The sequence below is a fragment of the Pempheris klunzingeri genome, chromosome 17, assembly GCF_042242105.1.
Source record: "Pempheris klunzingeri isolate RE-2024b chromosome 17, fPemKlu1.hap1, whole genome shotgun sequence".
NCBI lineage: Eukaryota > Metazoa > Chordata > Actinopteri > Acropomatiformes > Pempheridae > Pempheris > Pempheris klunzingeri.
In genome coordinates, this window is record NC_092028.1 from 4,963,380 (window position 1) to 4,988,656 (window position 25,277).

The 25,277-nt window shown below is 42.1% G+C and overlaps 2 protein-coding genes across 2 annotated transcripts; both read left to right on the plus strand.

The window, feature by feature from the left end:
- The first annotated feature begins 7,072 nt into the window (after nt 1–7,072).
- On the plus strand, nt 7,073–16,511 carry LOC139216292 (sodium- and chloride-dependent betaine transporter-like). Its single transcript, XM_070847382.1, has 14 exons — nt 7,073–7,202; nt 8,010–8,144; nt 8,373–8,510; nt 9,945–10,047; nt 10,117–10,249; nt 10,999–11,133; nt 11,223–11,326; nt 12,274–12,398; nt 12,538–12,650; nt 13,636–13,773; nt 13,895–13,997; nt 14,671–14,771; nt 15,780–15,950; nt 16,407–16,511. The coding sequence occupies exons 1-14, from the start codon at nt 7,073–7,075 to the stop codon at nt 16,509–16,511; spliced, it is 1,734 nt and encodes a 577-aa protein (XP_070703483.1).
- Nucleotides 16,512–20,259: 3,748 nt separating this feature from the next.
- Nucleotides 20,260–23,985, plus strand: LOC139216293 (glucose-6-phosphatase catalytic subunit 1-like). The gene is made up of 6 exons (XM_070847383.1): nt 20,260–20,337; nt 21,812–22,034; nt 22,157–22,266; nt 22,356–22,461; nt 22,546–22,661; nt 23,462–23,985. Coding segments are annotated over exons 1-6 (1,080 nt in total). The 5' UTR covers nt 20,260–20,336.
- The last annotated feature ends 1,292 nt before the right edge of the window (nt 23,986–25,277 follow it).

Genomic DNA, 25,277 nt, shown 5'->3' on the forward strand with positions numbered 1-25,277 from the left:
TCATTGTGTGTCTTCTTTTTTTTTAAGGACGTGTTCGCTAATTTTAGAGCCTTTTTATAGGGTTGATACCAGTTTTTCGTTTTATGAGATGTTGTATAGGAGAAAATAAAAGAAGAGTTCTTCAATTTGCTATGTATTGTTGTACTTTAATATATTTTGATGAGATGTATTTTTTTATCGGGTATATTATATCGGGTAAAACATACCCGACGTTAGTGATGGTGTTACTAACTGTTAGGTTAGTGTTCTAGGGTTAAACAAAAGGAAACGTACATATGAACACAGATAAACTATTGGAAGCATCTATGTGAGGCCAGCCCGAAAAGGTTTGTCACAGGTGAGCTGGCCGTCTACATGGAATCCAGAACTCCACCCATTCAGGAAACAGTGAAGCAGGTGGAGGAAGGCTGCAGTGGAGGAGATTTTCCACAGGTGAAACGCTTTACAGCAAGGTGTATTGCACCACTCACATGTATGTGCATGTGTATCCTCATGCTGCAGCCTAGAATGAGTATGAAAAATGCAGTAAATTGCCCATTTTAAATCCAGAATGGCTACAATGTTTGTGTATGAACAATTTCCTCTATCTGATATCATTAGATTTAAAGCAAAATGATTCTACTGCGCATTAACAATGTCTCTAGTGTTTGTCATGCTATCACCTTATTACATAAATCAACAGCAGTGTCTATGTCAGGATGACTCCTTTCTCCTTTCTAGTGATCTGACTGGTCAGTAGGCTGACATGTTTAAAACGGATCCTTTGAAGTTAGTTAGTTATATGGTATAGGTTACCATAGTGATCATATTACATTATAATTGTTTAGTGGTTGCTTTTACTCAGCCATGTGGATACAACCCACAATTTGCAAGAATCATGCAAGTAGTTCATCAAATAAGATAAACTGCTTCAAGAGCTCTTGCTGGTCATACCAGACAACCTGAGTTAAACCCAAAAGGAGGCAGCAAGACCTTTAATACAGGCCTTTGGGCCACAGACAGGATCGTTGGTTTTTCCATATGGCAAGTGCTTTTTGTGACAGAAGTTATCTTGATATTCAATCCTTTTTTCTTTCTCTTTTTGTCCAAATGAAACAGAGTAAGGTGTTGTGCTTTTGTGGGTGTTCCCTGGCTCTTTGTTGTCTGCTATCTATGAGCACCATTCAATCCCTTTTCCTTTTATTTAAACAAATACAAGTGTTATGTGTCTTGCCTTTGTGCATGTCCTTGTTGTTTCCTGCGTCTTTGTTGTCAAACAAAGGTCATCTTAATTTCACCATTTGATCCCTTTTTTCTCTCTTTAAAAAAAAAGAAAGTAGTGTCACGTGTCTTTGTGCTTCCCTGTCTGATTTTTTTTTACTATTTTTCATTAACGTAATGAATTGAACAGAGCAGAATGTCTGATATCTATTTCTGTATGAAGTTTTTCATACAATGTGAAATCTGAGACTTCAATTTCAGATCTGACGGATCAGAACATGGCAGAAGTGTGTCTGACTTTCCCACCACAGGCCTTCTCATTGTGTACATCCCCTTGGCAGGGCTCTGCCTCTTTGATTGGTTTGTGATGGCAGCTGACCTGAAGACAACCCTCTCTGGTTGGCTGTCGTAAATATTTAAAAGAATGTTGAGAGGAAGAAGTGGGCTGCTGAATCTCTGTCCAACACACACACATTTGGGAATGTTTATAGACTGAAGGATGGATAACTGCACAGCTCAGATAGTAAACACCCTGCTACACTTGCACCGACCCCTGGATTTTGCACATACAGGTCAGATTAACAGACATTCAAGCATGAACTCTTTCACACACACACACACACACACACACACATTCACACGTCTGTTCCCACTTAAGATTTATAAATGGCTGTTTGGATTGACCCTGTGGTCTCCATACATTCCAGCTTTTTTTCTGGATAGACTCCCAGTTTCAGTCTCAGCTCCAGCTGGTCAATGTATCAGAGAACCTCCCATGCTGGGAATGCAGTCTCATCCTCTCATACTTACATACTTCACTATAGTGTCAACTCATTCCAACTGGAGCTGTAGCCAGAGTTTGAGTTCCCTCACCAAGTCCTCCTGGCATCATGTCTTTATGTAAGAAATGAGCCTCAATCAGTGAACAGAATGCTGAGGCTCACCCCTTCCAAGTGCTTTGTACACTTTGGTAAATCTGGTTCTTTTCCCTAAAGGTTCTGGTCTTCTTCATGGATTTCACAAGTTATACAAGATGTCAGGGTCAATGGTTTTGCTTCCAGTTAAAGTTAGAATCCTTCTGATTTTAATGAAAGCAGACTCTGTTTCTGATACTTTTCATGGTCTTCCCTTTTTCATCAATTACTGAATTCTGTATTTACCTCTATGTGTAGAGCATAATGTGTTAGACAGAGAGAGAGAGAGAGAGAGAGAGAGCCACACCAACACCACAGACACAGAGGAGAACACAGAGAGAGGGACAGATAGACAGGGGGACACAGAGATAGACAGGGGGACAGAGGGAGATAGACAGGGGGACACAGAGATAGACAGGGGGACAGAGGGAGATAGACAGGGGGACACAGAGATAGACAGGGGGACACAGAGATAGACAGGGGGACAGAGGGAGATAGACAGGGGGACACAGAGATAGACGGGGACACAACGAGATAGACAGGGGGACAGAGGGAGATAGACAGGGGGACACAGGGAGATAGACAGGGGGACACAGAGATAGACAGGGGGACAGAGGGAGATAGACAGGGGGACAGATGGAGATAGACAGGGGGACAGATGGAGATAGACAGGGGGACACAGAGATAGACAGGGGGACAGAGGGAGATAGACAGGGGGACACAGAGATAGACAGGGGGACAGAGGGAGATAGACAGGGGGACACAGAGATAGACAGGGGGACACAGGGAGATAGACAGGGGGACACAGAGATAGACAGGGGGACACAGGGAGATAGACAGGGGGACAGAGGGAGATAGACAGGGGGACAGAGGGAGATAGACAGGGGGACAGATGGAGATAGACAGGGGGACAGAGGGAGATAGACAGGGGGACACAGAGATAGACAGGGGGACAGAGGGAGATAGACAGGGGGACACAGAGATAGACAGGGGGACACAGGGAGATAGACAGGGGGACAGAGGGAGATAGACAGGGGGACACAGAGATAGACAGGGGGACAGAGGGCGATAGACAGGGGAAAAGGGAAACACACAGAAACACAAAGAAAGTTGTGATAACCTTTTAGGTCAATTAGAAATAAGTTGCTGCAACTCAGAGTTTCAGGCAGACTTCACTTTACGGCTGAATGATTACACCACAATGACTGTCCACTGGAAAGTGTGTTACGCCAGACATATTCTGTGAAAGTGTAGAATTATTAGAACAGGGTGGGCAGAGTCCTGTCTGAGAATTACTGGTACTGCTGGTGATGCCATTGCAACATACTGTTTCCAGTCAAGTAAAACAAGAAATGAACAGCATGGCTATATCCTCAAAAGAGCTCATGTGCTACAAATTGATGATATTTTCTCTATTCTCTTTTTTGCAGCTCGCCCAGTATGAAGAAACCAGCCCGGTGACCACTGACTGAACTCTGATCCATTTCCTGTAGAGGAGATTACATGATTAATGACTCAAAGTAACGAAGAAAACATGTCCTACACATAGTTCATTCTTATTCTTATCTTCCCAAATGATAAGCAAATCTCAACTTCCATCCGCCCCCCCCCTCCAATTATTATCTTTTTCATTTTCTCTTCAATCTGTTGGTTAAGATGGAACTTTAGTCAGTGGATATGTTATATGTAACATTTCAGTTATTCAACAGCCACAACCAAGAATTGACTTTCCAAGGTTTCAGAGCAAAATGTTGTATGTTGTGGTTAGATAGTTTGTTTTAGCATTTTCTGAAATTTAAATCTTTTTCCTTGTGAGATTAAATCTTTTTTCTAGTGAGCTGAAATGTTTTTTCTCACACACACCATTAGTATCTACAGTGAGTGTGAAAATACAATAAAAGGAGGTGGAAAGGGGAGTAGCAGCCGCTGTCCCACAGGACAAGTTACCTTACTCATTTCATTGTTAGAACTCATTTCCCTGTGGAGTGTCATGACATAGTATATTCAAACAGAGGCTGCAGATAGCCACTATCTATTTCGTAGTGTTTACTGGGAAGGTGGAAGCTGGGTTCAGACAGCAGGACAAAAAATACGCCAGTACAACACACACCTATTCATATCCACATTTAGTACAATACAGTATATTCAGAAGAGGAAACAAACATCAGCCCTTTCATGGTCAACAGAAGGAAGAAGTTCTAATGACCCCAAACCTGTTTCATGATATTATATATGCAGCATTTCAGTAGCCATACTTCTGCCCCCCTTCATCAGATTTGAACAAAACCTTGAATGCGTGTTCAGGACACAGTGCTGGATGTCCCCACTCACGACTGCTTTAAGACAGCTTTTGTTATGGCCAATTTCCAGCGAATCCCATTTTGCAAAGGTTTTTGATTGATGACCTCCATTTTTTTATCAGGTTGTTTGGACCAGTCTTGCCCACTAATAGTAGAATTGTGCAGCTCAGACCCTAAATGGCGTGCACTACATTTGATGTTCATACAGTCGCAATCCAAACGTTAATTGTCACATTACTGTTTTTCACATTCTGAGTTGAGTAAAGATGTTACAAATCGGTAAGCGTTACACATAATATAGAAGCATTGTCTTAACAGCTGTCTTTACCAAACGAATTAATTGTTTTCTTAAATGGATGATATTTACTAATGTCCTCCCTTCTTTCCACAGTGGAAAGAACTTGGAGAGAATACAGAAATAAACTGTGTACAATAGATTTCTATCTGCTGTAGCTGCGTGCTGCAGTCTTCCACACTCCTCCTCTCGGTCCTTTTACAGAACAGACTGCACTGTCTGCTCTTTCTCCTCGAGACTTTTGTCATTTCAGATTCACAAACCTTCCCTCACTGATTCATATCCACATAAATGTTTATCTTTAAGTTCATTCCCAGCTGCAGATCCATTTGTGGATAAATCCTAGAGAGCTTTTAAAGGCTCTACACTGTGGTGCTTCATCCTCACCGCAGCACCTTAAACACACTGTTAGAAGTATTGGAACAGCTAATATCATTAGGACCCACTGCACTTTCCATTGTGACAGGGAGAGGGGGCTGCTCTTGTAACAGAAGTAGAGCCAAGGCTTTTGAAGTTTCTGCCATAGCACATGGTCAAATAATCATCATCATCCAGCATGTTTATCTTGTACAGCTAAGCCAGGAGGTGTGTCTGAATGACTTTCAGTGCATCAGGGGGCTCTGACAGTGGGGTGAGATATAGTAGGGGCAGTGGTCTCATTATTGATTATGCATTGCACTTAATTTGACCATGATTGATGTCCCAAGACACTAGACAAGGCACCGTTCAGTTGTTTTACAAAAGTGTGCCACATAGTGTTTTCATCTGACGTATAAACTGATCCATATAAAAGCTGGTGACACCATGGCCATATTATTTAGTTATGTGAACCCCAACATTTTTCTGCTGGGGCCTTGTTGACCAAAACTCAACTGACACATAGTAAACCTCTGGCTTCTGGGATGCTGCAGTCTGATCTATTCATGTTGCTCATTCTGCATCAAATTAACCTAAATGAACACTGATGCAGTCTGGTTGGTGCACGGGGAGTAAGGCAATCAAAGCAGGGGCTCTACTCTGAAATAAAAAAAAAACTTTATAGCAATGCCTACGGTATCACATCCAAGCCTCTGTTGCTTTAGAGAACTATAACACTATTTTTCGGCCTGACAGAAGCAGGATCTGCAGATGTATGACCCTGTGACCCATGTAGAGTTCTGTCTGAATCCACGTTTGTTTATGCTCGAACTGTTCACAGTGACTGAAGAGAGCTTTTCCTCAGTTGGGCCTCACAGAGGCATCGTTATATACCACACTACCTTATCTGGTGTTTGGTAACCAGAGAAGGAGCATAAGGAGAAATGCTTGGAATGTATCAGACATAAACTGTTTGATACATTCCAGGCATTCGTCCTTATGATTATCCCCTGCATTAAACCACAGAGTGCAATTTCTAAAAAATGTGATGAATATCAGCCCGCTGCTTTACTCATAATCACTCTAACTTGTTTCATAAGTTTTGGGTAAGTTAAGTGATCCATGAACAGCTACAGTCACATTGACTCTTTTTTTTCACGTAATGGCCCTCCCTGTCACATAATGAACATAATGGATAAACAAGATAATGACAGGGTGCTTAGTCACTAGATTCATTATCTCAATCTTCATCTCTTATGCACAACGTCCTGCTAATACTTAACATACAGTATGTGACAGAACAGAAACACTCCTCTTCCATGCCATCATGGTATTCTTAACCCAGCGCTGCTCTGCCTCTCCCTCTCTGCTCCCTCTAACACACCGGGTGACAGATGTCATGTGGATTAATAAAGTATATTGATTGATTGATTGATTTAATGATCTAGGAACACATTTTTGTGTTGAGTTCAGGGATTTAGCAGCTTGTTGGCACTGAACACCTGACTTTCAGCTGCCCGTGCCAATATTCAAGGCAATATATTGATATTTTTACGTACATACAGCATGTGACAGAACAGAAACACTCCTCTTCCATCCTGTCATGGTACTTTTATCTCTCAATCATTGGTTCTGTTTTCTGTTTTCTGCAGTCATGCCTGAATGAAACTGATACCTAATCAACTGCTGAAAGAATATTTTACTGATCTATGAACACACTCAGCTCCTTGAATAGTGAAGAGTTTCTCTTTGGCCCTCCACCACCACTCAGAGGAGGAGTTAAGAGATTCAGCAGGTTGTTGGCACTGAACAACTGGCTTTTAGCTGCATGTGCCCAACATTCAAATTGACATAGAATTGAATTGTTCTCCTGCATCACCCTACTGCGTTAAACAAACAACTGAGTTAAACAAACAAGTAAAAACCTGCTTGCCATAGCCGTGGGCTGCACAGCCAGTCTTCAAGGGTGTGTGCTGACAGTACTGATCAGGGCACTGAAGACAGAGATGGAGACCAAAGTGGAAAAGAGGGAACAGTGGAGCAAGAAAAGGGAATATATTCTGGCAGCAGCAGGCAATGTGGTGGGCTTGGGCAACGTGTGGAGGTTTCCCTACCTGTGCTATAAGAATGGAGGAGGTGAGACAGAGCACACAGAGTCAGTATACTGTATATAGTGCAAGCGTATAAACATTCATGTTCCCCTAACTGGCGTCAGGTCAACATTTTTATTTATTCACTACTTTGGTTTATTATCCATTACTTGCTAATTCAATTCAATTCAATTTTATTTGTATAGCCCAATATCACAACAGAGTGTCTCATAGTGCTTTACAAAGTTCACTGAAATAAACAAGTGTAAGCGAACAAACAATCTAATAAAGAGTCCAGCAGTCGATGAGGCCAATGGATCAGTCCGGTGGATCAGTCCGAGGCATCACCTGCCCTTTATGACCCTCCTTCTTCGGGAAGGAAAAACTCAAAAAACCCAGTGGGAAAAGAGAAACCTCCGGGAGCACCACGCTAATGACTAATGACTTTCCCATCAGACTCAGCTGTACATTGCTACTGTATTTGCTATACATCTACATGTTAATAGTGACTACTCTCTCACATTCAGTAGGCCTATATCCATCTATCATGCACACTAGAAATTCTTATTGACTGTGAATTGGATTAGAGCTGATAGAATTGCTAGAGTATTTGATGAGTCTATTGTTTGCTTTATATTTTCATCTTGTATCAACTGAATGTCTTCGTCATGTCATGTCAGGCTCTGAAAAGTTTTCAGGGACATTTTTCATTCTTTCTGGCATTACACAGATGCCATAGACAGTTATAGACAACATATTAATTGATTAATCAGGAACTTTTTTATCAATGCTAAGTCACTACTCATCCTATTGCACAGTGTCACTGGTGCCAGGTGTATCCCTGTGTGTGCAGGTGCCTTCCTGTTTCCCTACTGTCTCTTCGCTGTGCTGTGTGGCGTGCCGCTCTTCCTGCTGGAGACTGTCATCGGTCAGTACACTCAGGAGGGAGCCGTCACCTGCTGGACCAAGCTCTGCCCGCTGGCTCAGGGTAATCAGTTTTGCTAACCTTGTTCCAATGTTGCTCTGGTGATGAATATGCTGCAAAAGGTGTTTACTCAAGTGTTTACATGTTCATCTCAGTCATTGACATAAAAAGCTTTTGGATGTTGGACAGAACTCACTGCCACATTTTCATATTTTTCATATTTCATATTTCTCAGTGCCATATCAAATTAGACCTTAATCTAAGATATTTTGGATGTTTTCTCTTCTCCAGGTATTGGCTATTCTATCATAGTCATCCAACTGTATGCAAGACTCTACAGCATTATCCTGGCCTGGGTCCTTTTCTACCTCATCCACTGTTTCAGAGATCCTCTGCCCTGGACCACCTGCAGCAATCCCTGGAACACAGGTCAGTGTGGAATAAGGGTGAGCGGACATATAGTGAATTAAAAAGAGCACAACTTTATGGCGTGGAAGACGAAGAAGAATACTTTGCACGATAACAAAGCGAGGGAGGGTGAATCCTCATTGGTTACAGCACCTTCTCTGAAGGGGGGAGTGAGGTGAAGGGTATTCTGTTGGTTGCAATCTTCAGCCTCAACCCCTAGATGCCACTACATCCTACACACTGCGCCTTTGAAGTGCCACTTTCTCGCTGGCTCAGATCACAGGGTGCTTAGTCACCACAGTGTGTATGTTTTCATGTCCGTCATGCCTGAATGAAGCCGTGACTGACAAAAAGCCTTTATCTAAACAAATAGATAAAACATACTGTGTTCCCACAGAACTATTTAGATGTTTCTGATTTAGGAGCACACTCAGCTGTTTATCTAACACCAATCAGAAGAGGAGTTAAAGAATTCAGCGAATTGTTCAATGCAATATATTGATATTTTCAACTTTTTCTGGGACCACAGACAACTTTTCAGAGCAGATGGAATTAACCTCAACAATTCATGAGTAAAATTCTTCCCTTCTTTTACTTTCTGCACAACAAGAAACAACAGGAGACAAAACTATCCAGTCTCTTACCACCAAGTCATTATGATATTATCAATTCAATTCAATTTTATTTGTATAGCCCAATATCACAACAGAGTGTCTCATAGTGCTTTACAAAGTTCACTGAAATAAACAAGTGTAAGCAAACAAGCAATCTAATAAAGAGTCCAGCAGTCGATGAGGCCAATGGATCAGTCCGAGGCATCACCTGCCCTTTATGACCCTCCTTCTTCGGGAAGGAAAAACTCAAAAAACCCAGTGGGAAAAGAGAAACCTCCGGGAGCACTACAGTGAAGGAGAGATCCAGCTCCCAAGGACGGACAGGCTATAGCCTTGGACAGACGCACATCCATTGGCTGGTGGAGAACCACATCAGCGGGACCAGGACCAGGATCCATAGGAACCAGAGAACCACATCAGCAGAACCAGGACCAGGATCCACAGGAACCAGAGAACCACATCCGTGGGACCGGGACCAGGACCCACAGGAACCAGAGAACCACATCAGCAGGGCCAGGACCAGGATCCACAGGATCCACAGGAACCTGAGAGATGAATACCTATAGTTTTGATTTGAACAATATTTGTACAATATGTGTGAGGGTGGCCACAAAAAAAAGTTTGTTATCCTTTAGAATCATCGTTATATTTTTGTAATTTCATCTCTCAATTCTAATATTGCCCTGAAGACATAGGCTGCAAATGATTGAATTTTGATAAAGAAATCAGAACATTTTCATTTGAATGACAAAAAATGGTATGCTGAGAGTGAAAATGGAATTTTGATGATCAGATGAAGATTAACACTAATCAAGTTGATAATTTGCCTTCCTATCAACAGAAAAGTGTGTGGACCTGACCAGCAGTGCAATACACAATGGCAACCTAACAGCCAACGGGACACGTGGAAATCTCACCAAGTCTTCAGTCTCTGAGTTCTGGGAGTAAGTCAGAGTTGTAATGTGACATAATAAATGTCACACGACACACTGACTGTCTGTGCCCTCATGCAGGAGAGGACTGCTGTCCATGTCTGGGGGAATAGAGGAGGTTGGTGCAGTAAAGTGGGAGCTGCTGCTGTGTCTCCTCGCCTGCTGGGTGACCTGCTACTTCTGCATCTGGAAAGGGGTCCGCTCCACAGGAAAGGTCTGTGCCTCCTTTAGAATGAGTTTATATGCTGTTCATGTAGTGGGAGTACAAAATGCAGAAGTGTTTTTGATCAGCGGCTGTGTTGCCACTGTTTCCCAGACTATATCACTGATGTGACTGCCATTGGTGCCACTGGTGTATATGACTGGGTTATGTTTAGAGAAACTTTATGGTTCCAGTTGAATATTGAGGGTTAAGGTTAAAACCCACTGAGAGTGCCTGTGTCATATTCTGGCTACGACACTTCTTAAACTTGTCCTGACTCATTCCAGCGTCAGGGTTAGGCAGGATTAAAGAGGGACAGAGCCCACAGGGGCTGAGCTCCACCTCCTTATGTTGAACAGTGCCCTGTCAGAGCTCAGCTCACATAAGACACCCACTTTTAGGCTCACATTTGGCTCAACTTCTACATACAGACATCATGATAAAAACAGTGGATTCTTTTTTATCCATTCTAATTGCAGTGCTGACATTGCAGGATAATCATCTTGGGAAAACACTTGTAACAAGTGCATAATAGGATATATTCTCATTCTACCCAATTTGCCAATCAGACATGAAAGCAGCATTAGCGTTTGCTTTTGTTTCTGTTACTGGCAGCATTGCAGAAGGACTCTTAAGGTGTGTGACAACAGTGGATTTGAAACATTCTTCATACATCAGACCTACTCAGAGGAGCAAAGCAGCAGTGTCTCTGTAATCTGACGTTTTGGCCAGCAATATATGAAATCCCACTGATATTGCAGGTGGTGTATTTCACGGCTGTGTTCCCCTATGTGACGCTGGCCATCCTGCTGGTCAGGGGGTTGACACTGCCAGGAGCCTGGCAGGGTGTAGTCTACTACCTGTATCCAGATCCTTCTCGTCTGGCAGACCTTCAGGTGACACAAGCAGCTTTACAAAGGTATTTTTCAGGGTTAGGGTTAAGGTTGGAGCTAATTCCATGTGTTTTTTCACCTTTGATAATCAGGTGTGGATGGAGGCTTGCGCGCAGGTCCTATTCTCCTATGGTGTTGCATCCGGAACCATAATCACACATGGCAGCTATAACAAAGTGAAGAACAACTGTTACAGGTGACCAGGTCCTCTAATACAATTGCATTAGAGGACATGGAAGTCCTTCAAAAATGTTACAATTGTGGTTTTGTTTCATTGGAGTTTTGCACAACACCGTCAGAGAGGGCAGAGGGGGCTTTGGCTTGGGAAAGATGAAGCCAACCAGGCAAAAGACATCTCCAGCAGAGCACCGACACCTGGTGGTGGAGGAGGTGCACCGCCTCAAAGAAATCACATAGAGCAAGCTATGGAAGATGGAGGCCCATATGGTGAGCTTTATTATCAGAGCTGCCCTCTGTTACAAATCTAATGAACAGGAAAGAAAACAGTGAAACAAGTCCCCTGTGGCACAGAGGAATGGCCCTGAGGTCCTCCAGGCAGAAATAAAGCAGTGCCTGGCAAAGCTACAAGGAGCAGAATGTCTGAGAAAGCAACATACGATGAAAAAACAAGTGAGTGTTGGCTTCTACAGAGACCCATACATCTTTGTCAGAAACTTCTTTGCGAAGGAAAAGACCAGGACCCTTATAGCACTAGTTGGGGAGTTGGAGGAGCACCTGAGGAATACCTACGCTAATGACATGCCACCAATCCACCTAAGTAACAGATGGACACAAGGGCCCCTTCATGGACAAGGTCTTGAAAGTGATAAGACAGGTAAGAACATCATCAGCCCCAGCGCCCAGTGGAATTCTGTATAGGCTCTACAAGAAGACCGCTGGTGTCCTGAAACACCTCTGGAAACTGATAAAGGTGGCATGAGAAAAAGGAATCATACCTTAGGTATGGCAAAGGATAGGAGGGACATTAATTCCCAAAGAAAAGGACTCCTCTATGAGCAATAAGAAAGAATAAGATTGCTGTAGCAGCCTGAGGTCTAAAAGTAGGACAGCCGGATCTCTGTCTGAGGACTGTCAGCACATTCAGCTCTGTGTGTGTGTGTGTGTGTGTGTGTGTGTGTGCAGGGACAGTCTGTGGTTGTGTGTGCTCAACAGTTGCACCAGTTTGGTTGCTGGCTTCGCAGTCTTCTCAGTTCTGGGCTTCATGGCACACACACATGGAGTTCCCATCAACATGGTGGTCCAATCAGGTAATCATTTACAGTCCAAGACTGCTGTCTCTGTCACGTGAGAATCAAATTTACCCTCACGCTTTTGCTCAGAAAGAACAAAAATGTAATACAAGGCAAGTGGAGAGGACAACAAGTGAAATGTCTTCTGCCTCCCCAGGCCCTGGGCTGGCATTTATTGCTTTTCCTCAGGCTGTAGCCATGATGCCTCTGCCTCAGCTGTGGGCCGTCTGCTTCTTCACTATGCTCATTCTGTTGGGCGTGGACACACTGGTAAGACGGAGAGGACACAAAATACAAAATAAGTCTCCACATTTAACATTTAGTTTAACATTAAGTGAAGTTATGCAGAACTCCAAAAGAATGAGAAAGCAAGAAAGAATCTTCTGTGCTTTAGACAAAGAACAGAGCATCTCCATCACATCATTACATCCCTGCAGACATCAGTGCAAAGAGCGCAGATTTACCTTGATTAAATCCATTGACTGTATATAAGAGGAGGATGTAGTCACTGTGATGTCACCCATTGGTTTGTGAACAGCCGTTCTCAAGCATTGAGTTTGGCTTTGTGGGCGTCACCATCTTGGTTTCATGGCCGTTGCCATCTTGGGTTTGGAGCCAGAAGTGGCGTTCATTCCAACAAGACCACCTCTGAGTGGTTAGTCAAAGTCTAAAGCATTCCCTGCTTCATGATCTATTCTACTCTAAATGTGACCATCACTTACCATATGAACATCATGTTGTATCTTAATTTGTTATTTAGATCTCTGTGTTGAATAAAACCTGCAAATTCATGACTTGACCTGAATTAATATCGTAATATCTCCAGAAACATAAATGTAGCAGCAAAGCCACTAACTAGCTTTGGTTGTGCGTCATGCTGCTTTGCACCTTCCAGACACCTATATGGTGAAGATCTCTCCATATGTTTAGCTTCTGCTGTTGTTCTTCAACGTGATTTGAGAGCTGTTTCAGCAGCAACAGCAGTGATATGACTGGCCGTATTCTCACCACACCCTCTGATCTATGTACCACATCACTGGGTTCTTTCACCTAAGGGAAAGTAACCATTAGTTTAGTCATTAAAATAATGCCCCACTCTTGTCTTGGAATGGTTTCCCATGGAGGGACCGTCATCCAAGTTAAATCAAATAGGCCACATATGGAGCAACAGTGGAGAACCAGCCAGAATGTGCACCATGTCTGATGTAATGCTTTGGTAAAGTTATTATCTTTTCTGCCTGCTTTTGTGTGTTAGTTTTCAGGTTTGGAAACTATAACATCGTCAGTGATTGACATGTTCCCAGGACACATGCGCAAACCCTGGCGAAGGGAAATCTTCCTCTTCTTCTTCTGCTCTGTCTGCTTCATCATACAGATTCCTCTCACCGCTCAGGTACAACACACGCCTGTGTAACCTCACCCAAACACACCAGCGAACACTCAACATATTCTCAGCCTGGAGGACTATTTGAAGTGACGCTCATATACATATGTACCTGCTCTGTGTTGTCCAGGGAGGAGTGTACCTGTTCCAGCTGGTTGATTACTATAGCGCTAGTGGAGCATGTATATTATTCGTATCTCTGGCCCAGTGTGTGGCTGTCGGCTGGGCCTTTGGTAAGTGGTATCACCAACATGTTTTGACTATTCTGTAATCTTACAGGTGTAATACTACTATCGGTCTATAGAGCTAGAGACTAAATGTTTCTTATATTCTTTCTATTTCTATTGTTTCCAGTCATGAGAGTGTTATTGATCTTCTCATCTTCTCATCCCTGCAAGAAAGTCAATAATTGTATGTGTTGTTTATTTTCAATAACCACAAAATCTACATAACTTTAATCATCATGTGTTATTTAAAACCCACATCCTGGGATTTTGTCTAATTGCTAATTTGAGTTTCTCTGCCATAGTTCCTGTACCCAGAAATGTCCCTGTTGTAGTGTGGTACTCTCTCATGGCCTGCAAACTATTGGGGATATGTGTTAAACCTCGCAGCTGCTACGTCTGCACAGACTGATTCATGCACAGTTGCCACTAGTATTAATCACAGACTAAGGCATGGACCTTTCTTTTAATGCTTATTCACATAAAACACCAGGTTTATAGTTCGACTTCCCAATGAGTCTAAAAAGAGCAAAAATACTGACAGAGCACATAACAAGAGAAAAAAACAAAGAGCTGTAAGATAAAAAGAAGTGAAAGTATAATAGGGTTTCAGTAAGCCATTATAGGCCATTCCATTGGTCTCATGTCCTATAAATTGATACTTAAAAAATGTGTCATGCAGGGTCTGAACAGATGTGTGATGCAGTTGAGGACATGACGGGACAGAGACCGTGGGTTCTTTTCAAACTGTGCTGGCGTTACTTCACCCCTCTGACCTGCATGGTGAGTTAAACACTGTTAGCAGCTGCAGGAGTCTGAAACAACTTGCCAATGACTGCAGGAGTCTGAGACGACGCACAATTACAGGACTAACAGGAAAACTAACCCTAACCCTTCATGTATCTTTTGAAGCCATATGACTTTTTACAGTCTAACCCTAACCCTAACCCATTGGAAGGTTATTTATGTAGTATTTATCTACACAGATAAAACCTACAGACACTGAGGAAATGCTATTTTCTGCACTGAATTTTGCCAGTTTAATATTTGACTACATATAAACTACAAGTGACAGAACAACACATCACAACACTCACTACAACACATCGTCTTAATTTCTGCCTTGCACTTCTAGGTGTGATTAAAGAAGAAGACAGCAACTCTAATAGGGAGTGTACTGTTTCTTGGTGAAATAAAGTTTAAAAGGTCTTTATAGATATCTCAGCATTTCGGACCGAAACAAGTGTGCCCACGCCACCTTTTGCAGTGGCTCCACGGCCGGCGACAACCTCTCTTACTGTGTTAGCTCAGTAGCTTAGCTCAGTCTGTCACTGGACAGCTGCTCTGGCTTGTTTTTCGGCTCAGCTTCACTGAGCTCGCTGAACAATTCATGGACTCACATGCACTAACATGCACACCTAACCATCCCAAGGACAGAGAAACTCAGATTACAACTATTACAGAGTGAGTGTGAGTTCATTCTCTGCTCAGGTCATCACTCCACTGTATCTTTACATAGCAAATCTTATCTAATGCTATAAGAATGCTTAGAATGTAGTTTAGTCCTAAATTCACTTTCAGCAACAAGGAATTATTCTGAGACACTTGAGAAATATTGACCCAGAAGTGAAAACAAATGATTTCATACCATCATGTCTTGGTTTATTAGCAACACAATAAAACTACAGTTAAACGTTTGCTTCCAGATCGCTGAGGGAGTTCTTCAGTGATAGTACAACATGTTTTGGTTCCCAGAGGTACTAGTTTGTTCCTCCGCTGTTCCCCTCCAAGGCTTGCTTTATCTGCTCTTTTCTGGACTACCAGCCCCTGACATCCAGCGACGGGTATGTGTACCCGCGCTGGGCCTACTGTCTAGGCTGGGCCATGGCCCTCTCCTCCGTGGTTGTAGTACCCATCTGGGCTGTCGGCAAGATCTGCCTCACCGAGGGCACCCTCAGACAGGTAGGAGCACCGACACATCCTGTCTAGTTTTTCATTTTCCTTTACTTTTGTTATGATCAATCCGGGGCAGCATGGTGGTGCAGTTGTTAGCACTGCTGCCTCACAGCAAGAAGGTTCCACGTGCAAATCTGTTGGCCAGCAAAATACGGTTTACAGTTTGAACCCGCGGCCTTTCTGTGTGGAGTTTGTCTGTTCTCGCTGTGTTTGTGTGGGTTCTCTCCAGGTACACGGGCCTCATTCTAGGTTAGGTTAATTGGGGACTCTAAATTGCCCATAGGTATGAACAGGAGATGGGAGTTGAGTTTAAAAGGTTTATTGCAGGGACAAATGGTTTGGGAAAGATGAAACACCAGGAAAAGAGAAAAAAAAACAAGAGGCACAGCCGAGGTTTCGACAACTTCTCCAGCTTTAACTGTCATTCTGTTTGTCTAATTGTCTTTTTTATGTCCTCGACAGCGTCTGTTGGTCCTGTGGCATCCTGTTAGTGATCCAGTTGGTCCCAGAACAAACAAAGGACATTTGAAAGACACAGAGATGAAACTAATGACAACCTTCCCCTGACATGTCATGAGTCAGTATGAAATACACTTGTGAGTGTGTGTGTGGTTAGAACAGAACTTACACAGGGATTCAATTAAGAAAGAAAAGCCACAAAACAGATTTATAGCTGCAAAAGTTTTGCCAGAAGCATTTTTCTTTTTTTGTTTTTATCTTTTCAAAAGTCATAAACACTGGAGAAAGAACAGTTTAGATCAGACTTAGAAAACGGGTCACCAGATTTTTCTTCACTTGCTTCTCAGGGCCTCTGTATTCTATTGCTGTTTTCTCCATTTTGAATCGTAATCTTAAAGTGAGGAAAGTAGTTAGCTTAGAAACAGTGGACTAAAAATACAAATACCTGTTCAATGTAATGAAAACAGTACTGCAATGAATACTAACTACGTTACTTCATTTTTGCTGATGCTACTTTACTACTACAGTTGTTTGTGTGTTATTGTGTGGTGGTCTTTTGAGAATGTACTTGGTTGCAGTGGTGTTGTAATGGTTTGTAATGCATGGAAAGGTTTTTCTGATATTTTATCCATCTCACAACTAACCAAAACTATGTTAGTTACTATATTTACAATGTCAATAACAATTATAGCATTACATAATTATTTACAGTAAATATATTATCTATATATTATATATATTATATATATAATTTTTTCATATATATAATTTGCATTTTACTCATTTGTTGTTTTACATAGATTTTTGTGTATTTTAATGTGTGTTTGAGTGTATGTATGTGAAGTATTAATAAAATGGTGAGAATTGTGAGATAAGAAAGATCCTGTTGTCATACACCTATCATGGATATTGATTTACTGCACTATAAATGACTAAAGACGTTGACTGCTCCTAACGTTTACTGTTTGCTTCCACTTGGGCATGACTGACTTTGTGAGTTAAAATGCACTAGTTAGACAGAGGTGAGTGTGGTGATCTTTCACCACGTAGGAAAGTCTGCAGAAATCAGTTGTAGTGGCCATTGTTGCATTGCTTCTGACGCATATTAAAGTCGCATATTTTTACATTTACATCTTTTGACAGTACAAACCCATAATGTGATCCCACAGTAAAATTGGACAAAAAAGATAGAATACCATACCTGGTCTCTAACTGTATCCGTCAACCTACTGGTGTTGAGCAGGCAGGGTACAGTGGGTTTCTCTGAAAACAGTGAGGGTGCAGGCTGTGAAACCAAAGCAAATAGCTTGAAGATGCTAAAAACCCTCCACAGAGCTGAGGGGAGGTGATGTTTCTGTGTGGGTTCATGACTATGAGAGATATCTTACATTAAACACAGTCATTCAACGCATGGGTCCTGTAAAAACTTAGTGCAGCTTTCAAGCCCCTATGTTCAATATCTAAAAATACAGAACTACGTGTGAACCTCTGGTCCCCAGAGCAATTTTGTTAAAGTTATCCACCTTCTTCCTGTATTCTGATCCATCAGCTCCTGCTGTTAGTCTAACTGGCATAATATCATTTCCAATTTTAAAATGATCATCATCATTAGTGGTGCAATCATTCATGGGCAAACTGTGAAAGTGTTTTGTGAACTTTAAGCGTGTGTGTGTGACCTAATTTCTCAACCAAGTCAACCCAAAACAGTGTGTAGGGAGCCATATGGTTCATGATCCATTAGCTGATGTACATACTGTAATGTGTGTGTCTATGAGGAGGTGATGGAGGTTGTATGTTAGTGGACTAATGTGGTCAGTGTATCAGAACACTGGTGGGTGTATGGATGTGAGTGTGAAAATAGGAAAGCTGAAATAACACAATAACAGAGGGAAGGAGGCCAAGTGTGGTGGCAGTTTGGATACAATAGTTCAGCATTACAAGATCATGTGATGTACACTGGCCCTGATACACAATCATTACAAAACAAATAAATACACACTGTTGCCCATAAAGTTGAAATAATTGTTCAATATCCCCAATTTTGTTAAAGCCAGAATACACAGTTTGCAAAGGTTCATTGTGGTTTAAGTTTCACGGTGATATGTTTGTAAGAGTTTGATCAATAAAGTTGAGAAGATAAACACTTTATTTATCAAGAACAAATCACATTGTCACAATCATTTCATGAGAAGAGGTAAAAAACAATTTATTCCAACTTTATGGACAACAATGTGTATATATATATATATATATATATATATATATATATATATATATATTAATATATATTGATATAAATGATAAATTCATATTTTCGTTGTTCTCTCAGTTGTCTTGTCTGGAGATGGAGTTAATGCTCTATAGACCCAAACAATGCCACAAAAACTGACATATGACATATGCCATCGTTGACTAACTTTGATAGGAATGAATGGATGCCATCTTAGAATGTGGTATCCTGTTGTTTTAATACATTCATGCTATGTGGCAGCAGCCTTTTCACCCTGCCTAGGGTTTGGAATGGCTGTAAACAGAGAACAGGAAAATAGATCATAAAATCGTGTGTTTTTTTGTGTTGTTGCTTGTTTGTTTCATAGACAAAATGGCTCTTACTGCAAGTTAAACTGTCTGATTATGTATTGATACAGTGATATTGTGTGTCTTTGTTTTGATGAACTGACTTTTCGAGACTTAAGGTGGGGAAGAGGGTGAGCGCTGTAGATTCTGGGTGGCAGAAAGACGTTACGGTGGCACAGAGCGAAGTTCAACTGCTGTAAAGAAAGACTTGAGTGTGACGGTGAAGGAGAGAGAGGCTGCTGGGAGTCAGAGGGAGTGATGCTCTGTCCCACACGGTCTGTCCCTGGGTATCCATGCATGTGTTTGCAGAGTGGCGGATGTGTTTACACATGGACATGCATGCGTGCGTGCTTTGCTCCTCAGCCATGTGATAAATCAGGATGTGGCCTGATCCTGTGTCACAGCGGAAACTTGTGGCTGAAGTGGAACAGTGTCACACACAGTGCTGGTCAACATGAAAACTGCAGTATTGCTTAAAGAGTAACCTCACTGTTAACCCCCTCTTGTTCCAGTTTCTCATATTTTCTTATCTTGTTTTAAAAACAGTGTTCTTACATTCTAATTAATATGTAGACTGAAAAAATAGAACAAAACGTTTGATGAGAATAAAACAGCTACATCACTTAACAGCTGACGGCTTCTGCTGCCACACAAACACCTGCTGTTATTAACATTAATGGCAGAGAACCAAAGACAAAAGTGAGCAGCAAGTGGCAATCCAATGTGACCTACGGTGGCCCTGAGGGGTCAACGCACTGCACTTTAAGCTGCCATAATGACTGCAGTTTATGTTGGAGCAGACAAACACACTGTTTAATTCACTCCTTGCATGTTTTTACATGTGTTCATGGTTTTAGAAAGGAGAAGAAAGCAGCTTGACAACCCTTATGCGCCTATAGCTAACGTGGAGATCATCTAGAAAGGTGTTTTTGACCAACCTGCTTTATCGGGTGCTAAAACCACGATGGCATGTTTACCCGAGTCATCACATCAAATCCGTCTCCTTCTACCACCTCCCTCCGTTCTGATGGCCCTCTCTCACTCCAGTCCAAAGTCCAAGCCTGAGGACCATATGATGTGTCTGACTATAAAAGAGCGCCTGCTTCTGATGAGCAGCACACAGCCCCACACACACGCATGGCCCATCCATCCATCAACAAACCCTGCAAGCACTGATCCACTGCTGATTTTCACAAATATTTCACAAAGTCTACGTCATATTAAAATATCCAGTGACCAGATACACAGAGGCTTTAAACATACACACCAGCTGCACAGACAAAGGACTGTTTTCCTCAAACTGAATCAAGAGGAACAAGAGGAGGATGCACTAACTGGGATCTCATTACAAAACTCAGTAAGTAGGATTCTGGCTTTTTATACATGTTTGGTAATGTTGAGGTTTTTACTGTATAACTGCCCTATCAGAGCACTGACGCTTTGTTATTAGCTGAACTAGGTTTGAGGTTTTAAAATATACTTAACTCTGTATTGTGTGAGTGCCCCATGAGTTTTTAAACTCACTTAATTTGCAATGATGCATGTTATTAAGTTCTCAAAATTATTTGCATTCTTAATCTGATCCAGCTGTTACATGATCTGTATACTGACAGAGTGAATACAAAGGAGTCAGCATGCAGCTAACTGTTGAGTCTCAAAATGAGCACATCTTTCCTAATCAATCATCGCCACAAAGGATCACAAAACGAGTTGGTTTTTGATTTGAAGGTTGACCAGTCACAGTGACTGTAAACTGTACGATGGCCAGCTGATCCCAGCACTGTGCAGGAGAACTGTGCACCTTAGTGCTACTATGGCCACAAATAGCAGTCAGTGTTCCTTCAACAAGCTGGCAGTCCTTAAAGCAGCTATAATCTGTATTCCATTCACCAGATGACAACATGCAAACAATGTGACAATCTGAAAGTGAAGCGCATACAGACGAATAGCAGGTGAATCTGCAGCTCCCCTCCGGCGTTGCGAACATTTGTATTGACTTTCAGTGAATTAGCTATCTAACTGTAATTCCACTGTTCAGGTTCACTCTCACCACTCTCTCAGTGTTGTTTTCAGATGCATAGCTGTGCAAAGCCACTGGCAGCAGACAGGCACAGTTGTGTCCCTTTTCCACAGCATGATACAGCTTGGCTCAGCTTGACTGGTCCTTTGTGGGTCAAGGTTTCAAGTGAACTGAGCACTGACACTCGAAGTAAAACACTGCTGACTCATGTTTAGTCATCACAAAAATAGTACTTGCGCAATGATTATCCAAGCACCCATCAACAATAACCTCAATTTCACTCAGCTTCTGACTTTATTCACTCACTTATACATACATAAATTCATCCATTATCTATACCGCTTATCCGTCAGGGTCGCAGGGTCACTTATACATACAGATATTTTAAAAAATGGCAGCCAGCAAAACCATAATGTGGTCAGTTAACATCTGTTTGGCAGCCGATGAAAGGATCCAGTGAGAGCACACCATATCAACTTAAAAAACTGTTACATGTTCTGTACATTATTTGTTATTTACATGTTGTGTACATTATTTGTTATTTACATGTTGTGTACATTATTTGTTATTTACATGTTCTGTACATTATTTGTTATCTATTTGTTATGTACATTATTTAGTAAAACTGCTCACATATTTCACTAAAATGCAGCTGAAGCTGATCACAAAGAGCAGATGTAAACCTTCATAATGTAATGTCCAGTTTTTGTTTACTCCACTTCCTGTTCCAGGTCTACAGGTAAACTAACACACACACACACACACACACACATAGTAGCCCTTACACTCTGTCCGCTCTCTTCTCTTGTAGTGGGAATGGACTTGCTCCACAGCTCCGGTGTGAGCAGTACGTACTACCTGCAGACCCACTTCGGCCACAGCCAGGGCTACTTCCTGTCAGTCTCTATGGCAACAGACCTACACAACACCTTCTTCCTGTTGTTCCCCATATGGTTCCATGTGCGGCAAGCTGAAGCCATCAAACTGGTGTGGGTGGCAGTGGTGGGAGACTGGGTCAACCTGATGCTGAAATGGTGAGTAGTGGGATGATGATGATGATGATGATGATGATGATGATGATGATGATGATGATGGTGATGATGGTGAAGTAGGTTTCATTTTATTAACAAAAATCAATGACACCGTTTTTATTAAGGCTTCTGTTTGGAGAACGTCCCTATTGGTGGGTTCAGGAGACAGGTTACTATGGCAACTCTTCCCAACCAATGATAGAGCAGTTCCCCATGACCTGTGAGACGGGGCCAGGTAGGACCACACCGTAGGAGTAGAATGTGTGAGTTAATTCAGTATTAACTTTGGACCATGTTTTGAATGTTCACTTCCCTCCCTGCCAGGAAGTCCGTCAGGTCACGCCATGGGGGCTGCAGCGGTCTACTACACTATGATGTCATCACTCATTGCTACAGTGCTGAAGAAAGAAGGACATCAAATCAGGAAATGGTAAGAGTGTAGGTGTCCACTGTGTAATCTGTTTGTGCATTGGGTGGGGTGCAATCAGACCACTAACGTGTATCTGTCCTCCAGGTGTATGCGTGTCTCACTGTGGATGCTATTCTGGTGTGTGCAGGTGTGTGTCTGCCTCTCCAGGGTCTTTGTCGCTGCTCATTTCCCTCATCAGGTCATCACAGGAGTTGTCATAGGTATGGGAGGAGCTCATGATACTGTGTTAAAAGTCATGTTGAAAGTTGAGAAAGAACAGATCATTCATCTTTGAAGCCTGCAAACATTCCCACATGTTCTACTTAGAAGCTGACATGTTTGGTTTTTTCCAGAAAACAGCTAATGTAATATGATGTCAATGCAGGCTGTATGTAGACACTGCTGCGTATGGAGCTAAATGCATCATTTTGATATATTAATTGTTTAATGATGATTTTTTAAATCTACCAAGTTATAATCCTGAGATATCTATGCATCATTTTTCACTTTTTACGTCAAATTAATGGAACTGTAAGTTTCTATGGTCTAATCTTATTGGATGCTAAATAATAACCATTAGATATCTGAGCAAATTTGACTTTCTTAGTCAAATTATGGTGGTAGTGAATCAATATATTGAGATGAAATCAAAGTCAATCAAAAGCATGAGTTGCTAAATCTGAGTAAGCCAAAATTTTGATGTTGATTCCATTTTAACAAGTAACTGTTTTTGTTACTACATGATGCACTCACTTTATCTTGTCAAATGATGTCAGTACAAGAAAATATTTACATTATGACTTTACTCATATATCCTTGGCAGCATGCTGTATCGTGGTTTTGACTTAAAACATCATCACTAATAATAATAGTAAACTTTAATTTTCGTTTCCTGGCAAAACTGGGCTTCTATCTTATAGCTTGTCTCCCCTCCCTGAAAGACCAGCCTGACTTGCACAAAACTTTATTGTAGCCAAAATAACAGGCACATAAATAATAGAAACACACTGTTTCCTCTTAGGTATCCTAGTGGCAGAATCTCTCAGCCGTACCCAGCAGATCTATGCGGCCGGCCTGCGTTCTTACCTCCTCACCTCCCTGCTCTTCCTCTCCCTGGCTCTCCTCCTGTACCTGTGCCTCCGGCTGGTAGGCGTTGACCTCCTGTGGAGTGTGGAGAAAGCGCGGTGCTGGTGCCATCGAGCAGAGTGGGTGACTGTGGACAGCAGCCCCTTGGCCAGCTTGTTCAGAAACACTGGGACTCTGCTGGGCCTGGGCCTGGGACTTCACTCCCCTCTGCACACACACACCAACAGAGTGCTGTTTGGCAGGGGGGCTGAGGGCGCCCTCTACAGGTTGATCTCTTTAAGTGCAACACTGGTGCTGTTGCAGTTATTTGACTCTGCTTTTAGGCCTCCTGTCCACAGCGGAGCTCTATTCTACCTGCTGTCGTTCTGTAAAAGTGCCACAGTGCCTCTGGCTACTGTGGCTATTGTCCCCTACTGTGTCACTGCTGCCCTGCGACACAGAGGGGGGAAGCTGCTGTGAGGAGGGTGGCGGTGCAATTACATCTACTGCTGGCTGGGTGGACATCTGTGTACCGTGTCACATACTGCCTACGCTGTGGGTTTAAATCTACAACACATGGGCTAAAGAATGTGGACCTGTTTTTCCTGGTTTAGACCCCATAGTTCCAACATAAATCAGCTCCACCAGGAAATGTTTTGTCCCAGTTTGGTGTGAAAGAAGTGCACAGAGCCCTGACCTCAGCCCCATCCATCACCTTTAGGATGAACTGAAGCATCGACTGAGACTAAGACCTTTCATGTGTCATCATCACGTGTCAGCATCAGTGGAGAACTCACTCTGGGCTGTTGAAAACACATTTTCTCCTCTTATTGTTAGTGGTGGTCTTTTACATTAACACAATAGATTGTGGTTGTGTTTTTCTCTCAGCTTTTAACTCAGGATCTGATGACAGCTTTGTTAAAGATTGAGCTGACACAGTTTTGAAATATGATCAGTTTTGCATTTGTATTTAGCAGCATTGCTGATGGAAATAAACTTAGATAGTCTTTATCCTGTATTATGCCTTAGTCTCAGACCCCTGCATGGCTCTATGGATGGCAAAGTGGGTCTTTTAGTCCACCCACTGAAATGTCTCAGCTACAGACATTGGATGGATTGATGTCTCAGATATTCATGGTGCCCAGAAGATGAAACCTGCTGACATTTCACGATTGATGTTAAAAGAAAAAATATATACTTGTTGTGTATGTGTTTATACATGGAGTTAGGAGCGGTATGTGCATGTACTAATTCCTATATAGCGTGTTTATCATGTTAATAGCAGTTGGCGTGAATGATGTTTTGAATATATTTGCACGTCAGGGGTTGCTAAAGCAGAGAAGAGATCACCTCAATTCTACAAATAAAACAATCACTGAAGGCTTCTTCTTTTGTATTGTATTACTGAATTGTCATGAAAATCCGTTCTCAACGTAGATGCCATAAAATGAGTATTTTCTATACAGCAAAGTGCGCAACTGCCAGGGGGCCCCAGAATCTGAGGGGCCCCAAAAGCCATCCATCTACACTGGTATGGCAGTTTGATTCCTTACATATGTAAGGCTTTTTGCAGCACATCAACTAAGCTAATTATCTCTGGTCCTATCTCATGAAGGTGCTCTGTCTCTAACAAGACATTTATTATTCTAGTTAATATTGTCCTCACATCGAGCATGTTCCTGGTATTGTTTTTAGCACAGAAAGGTCTAATTGTGCAGAACTGAATGGAATCTTGGAGGTGGCAGGCTACACATTCAGAGGGCGATGGGAGG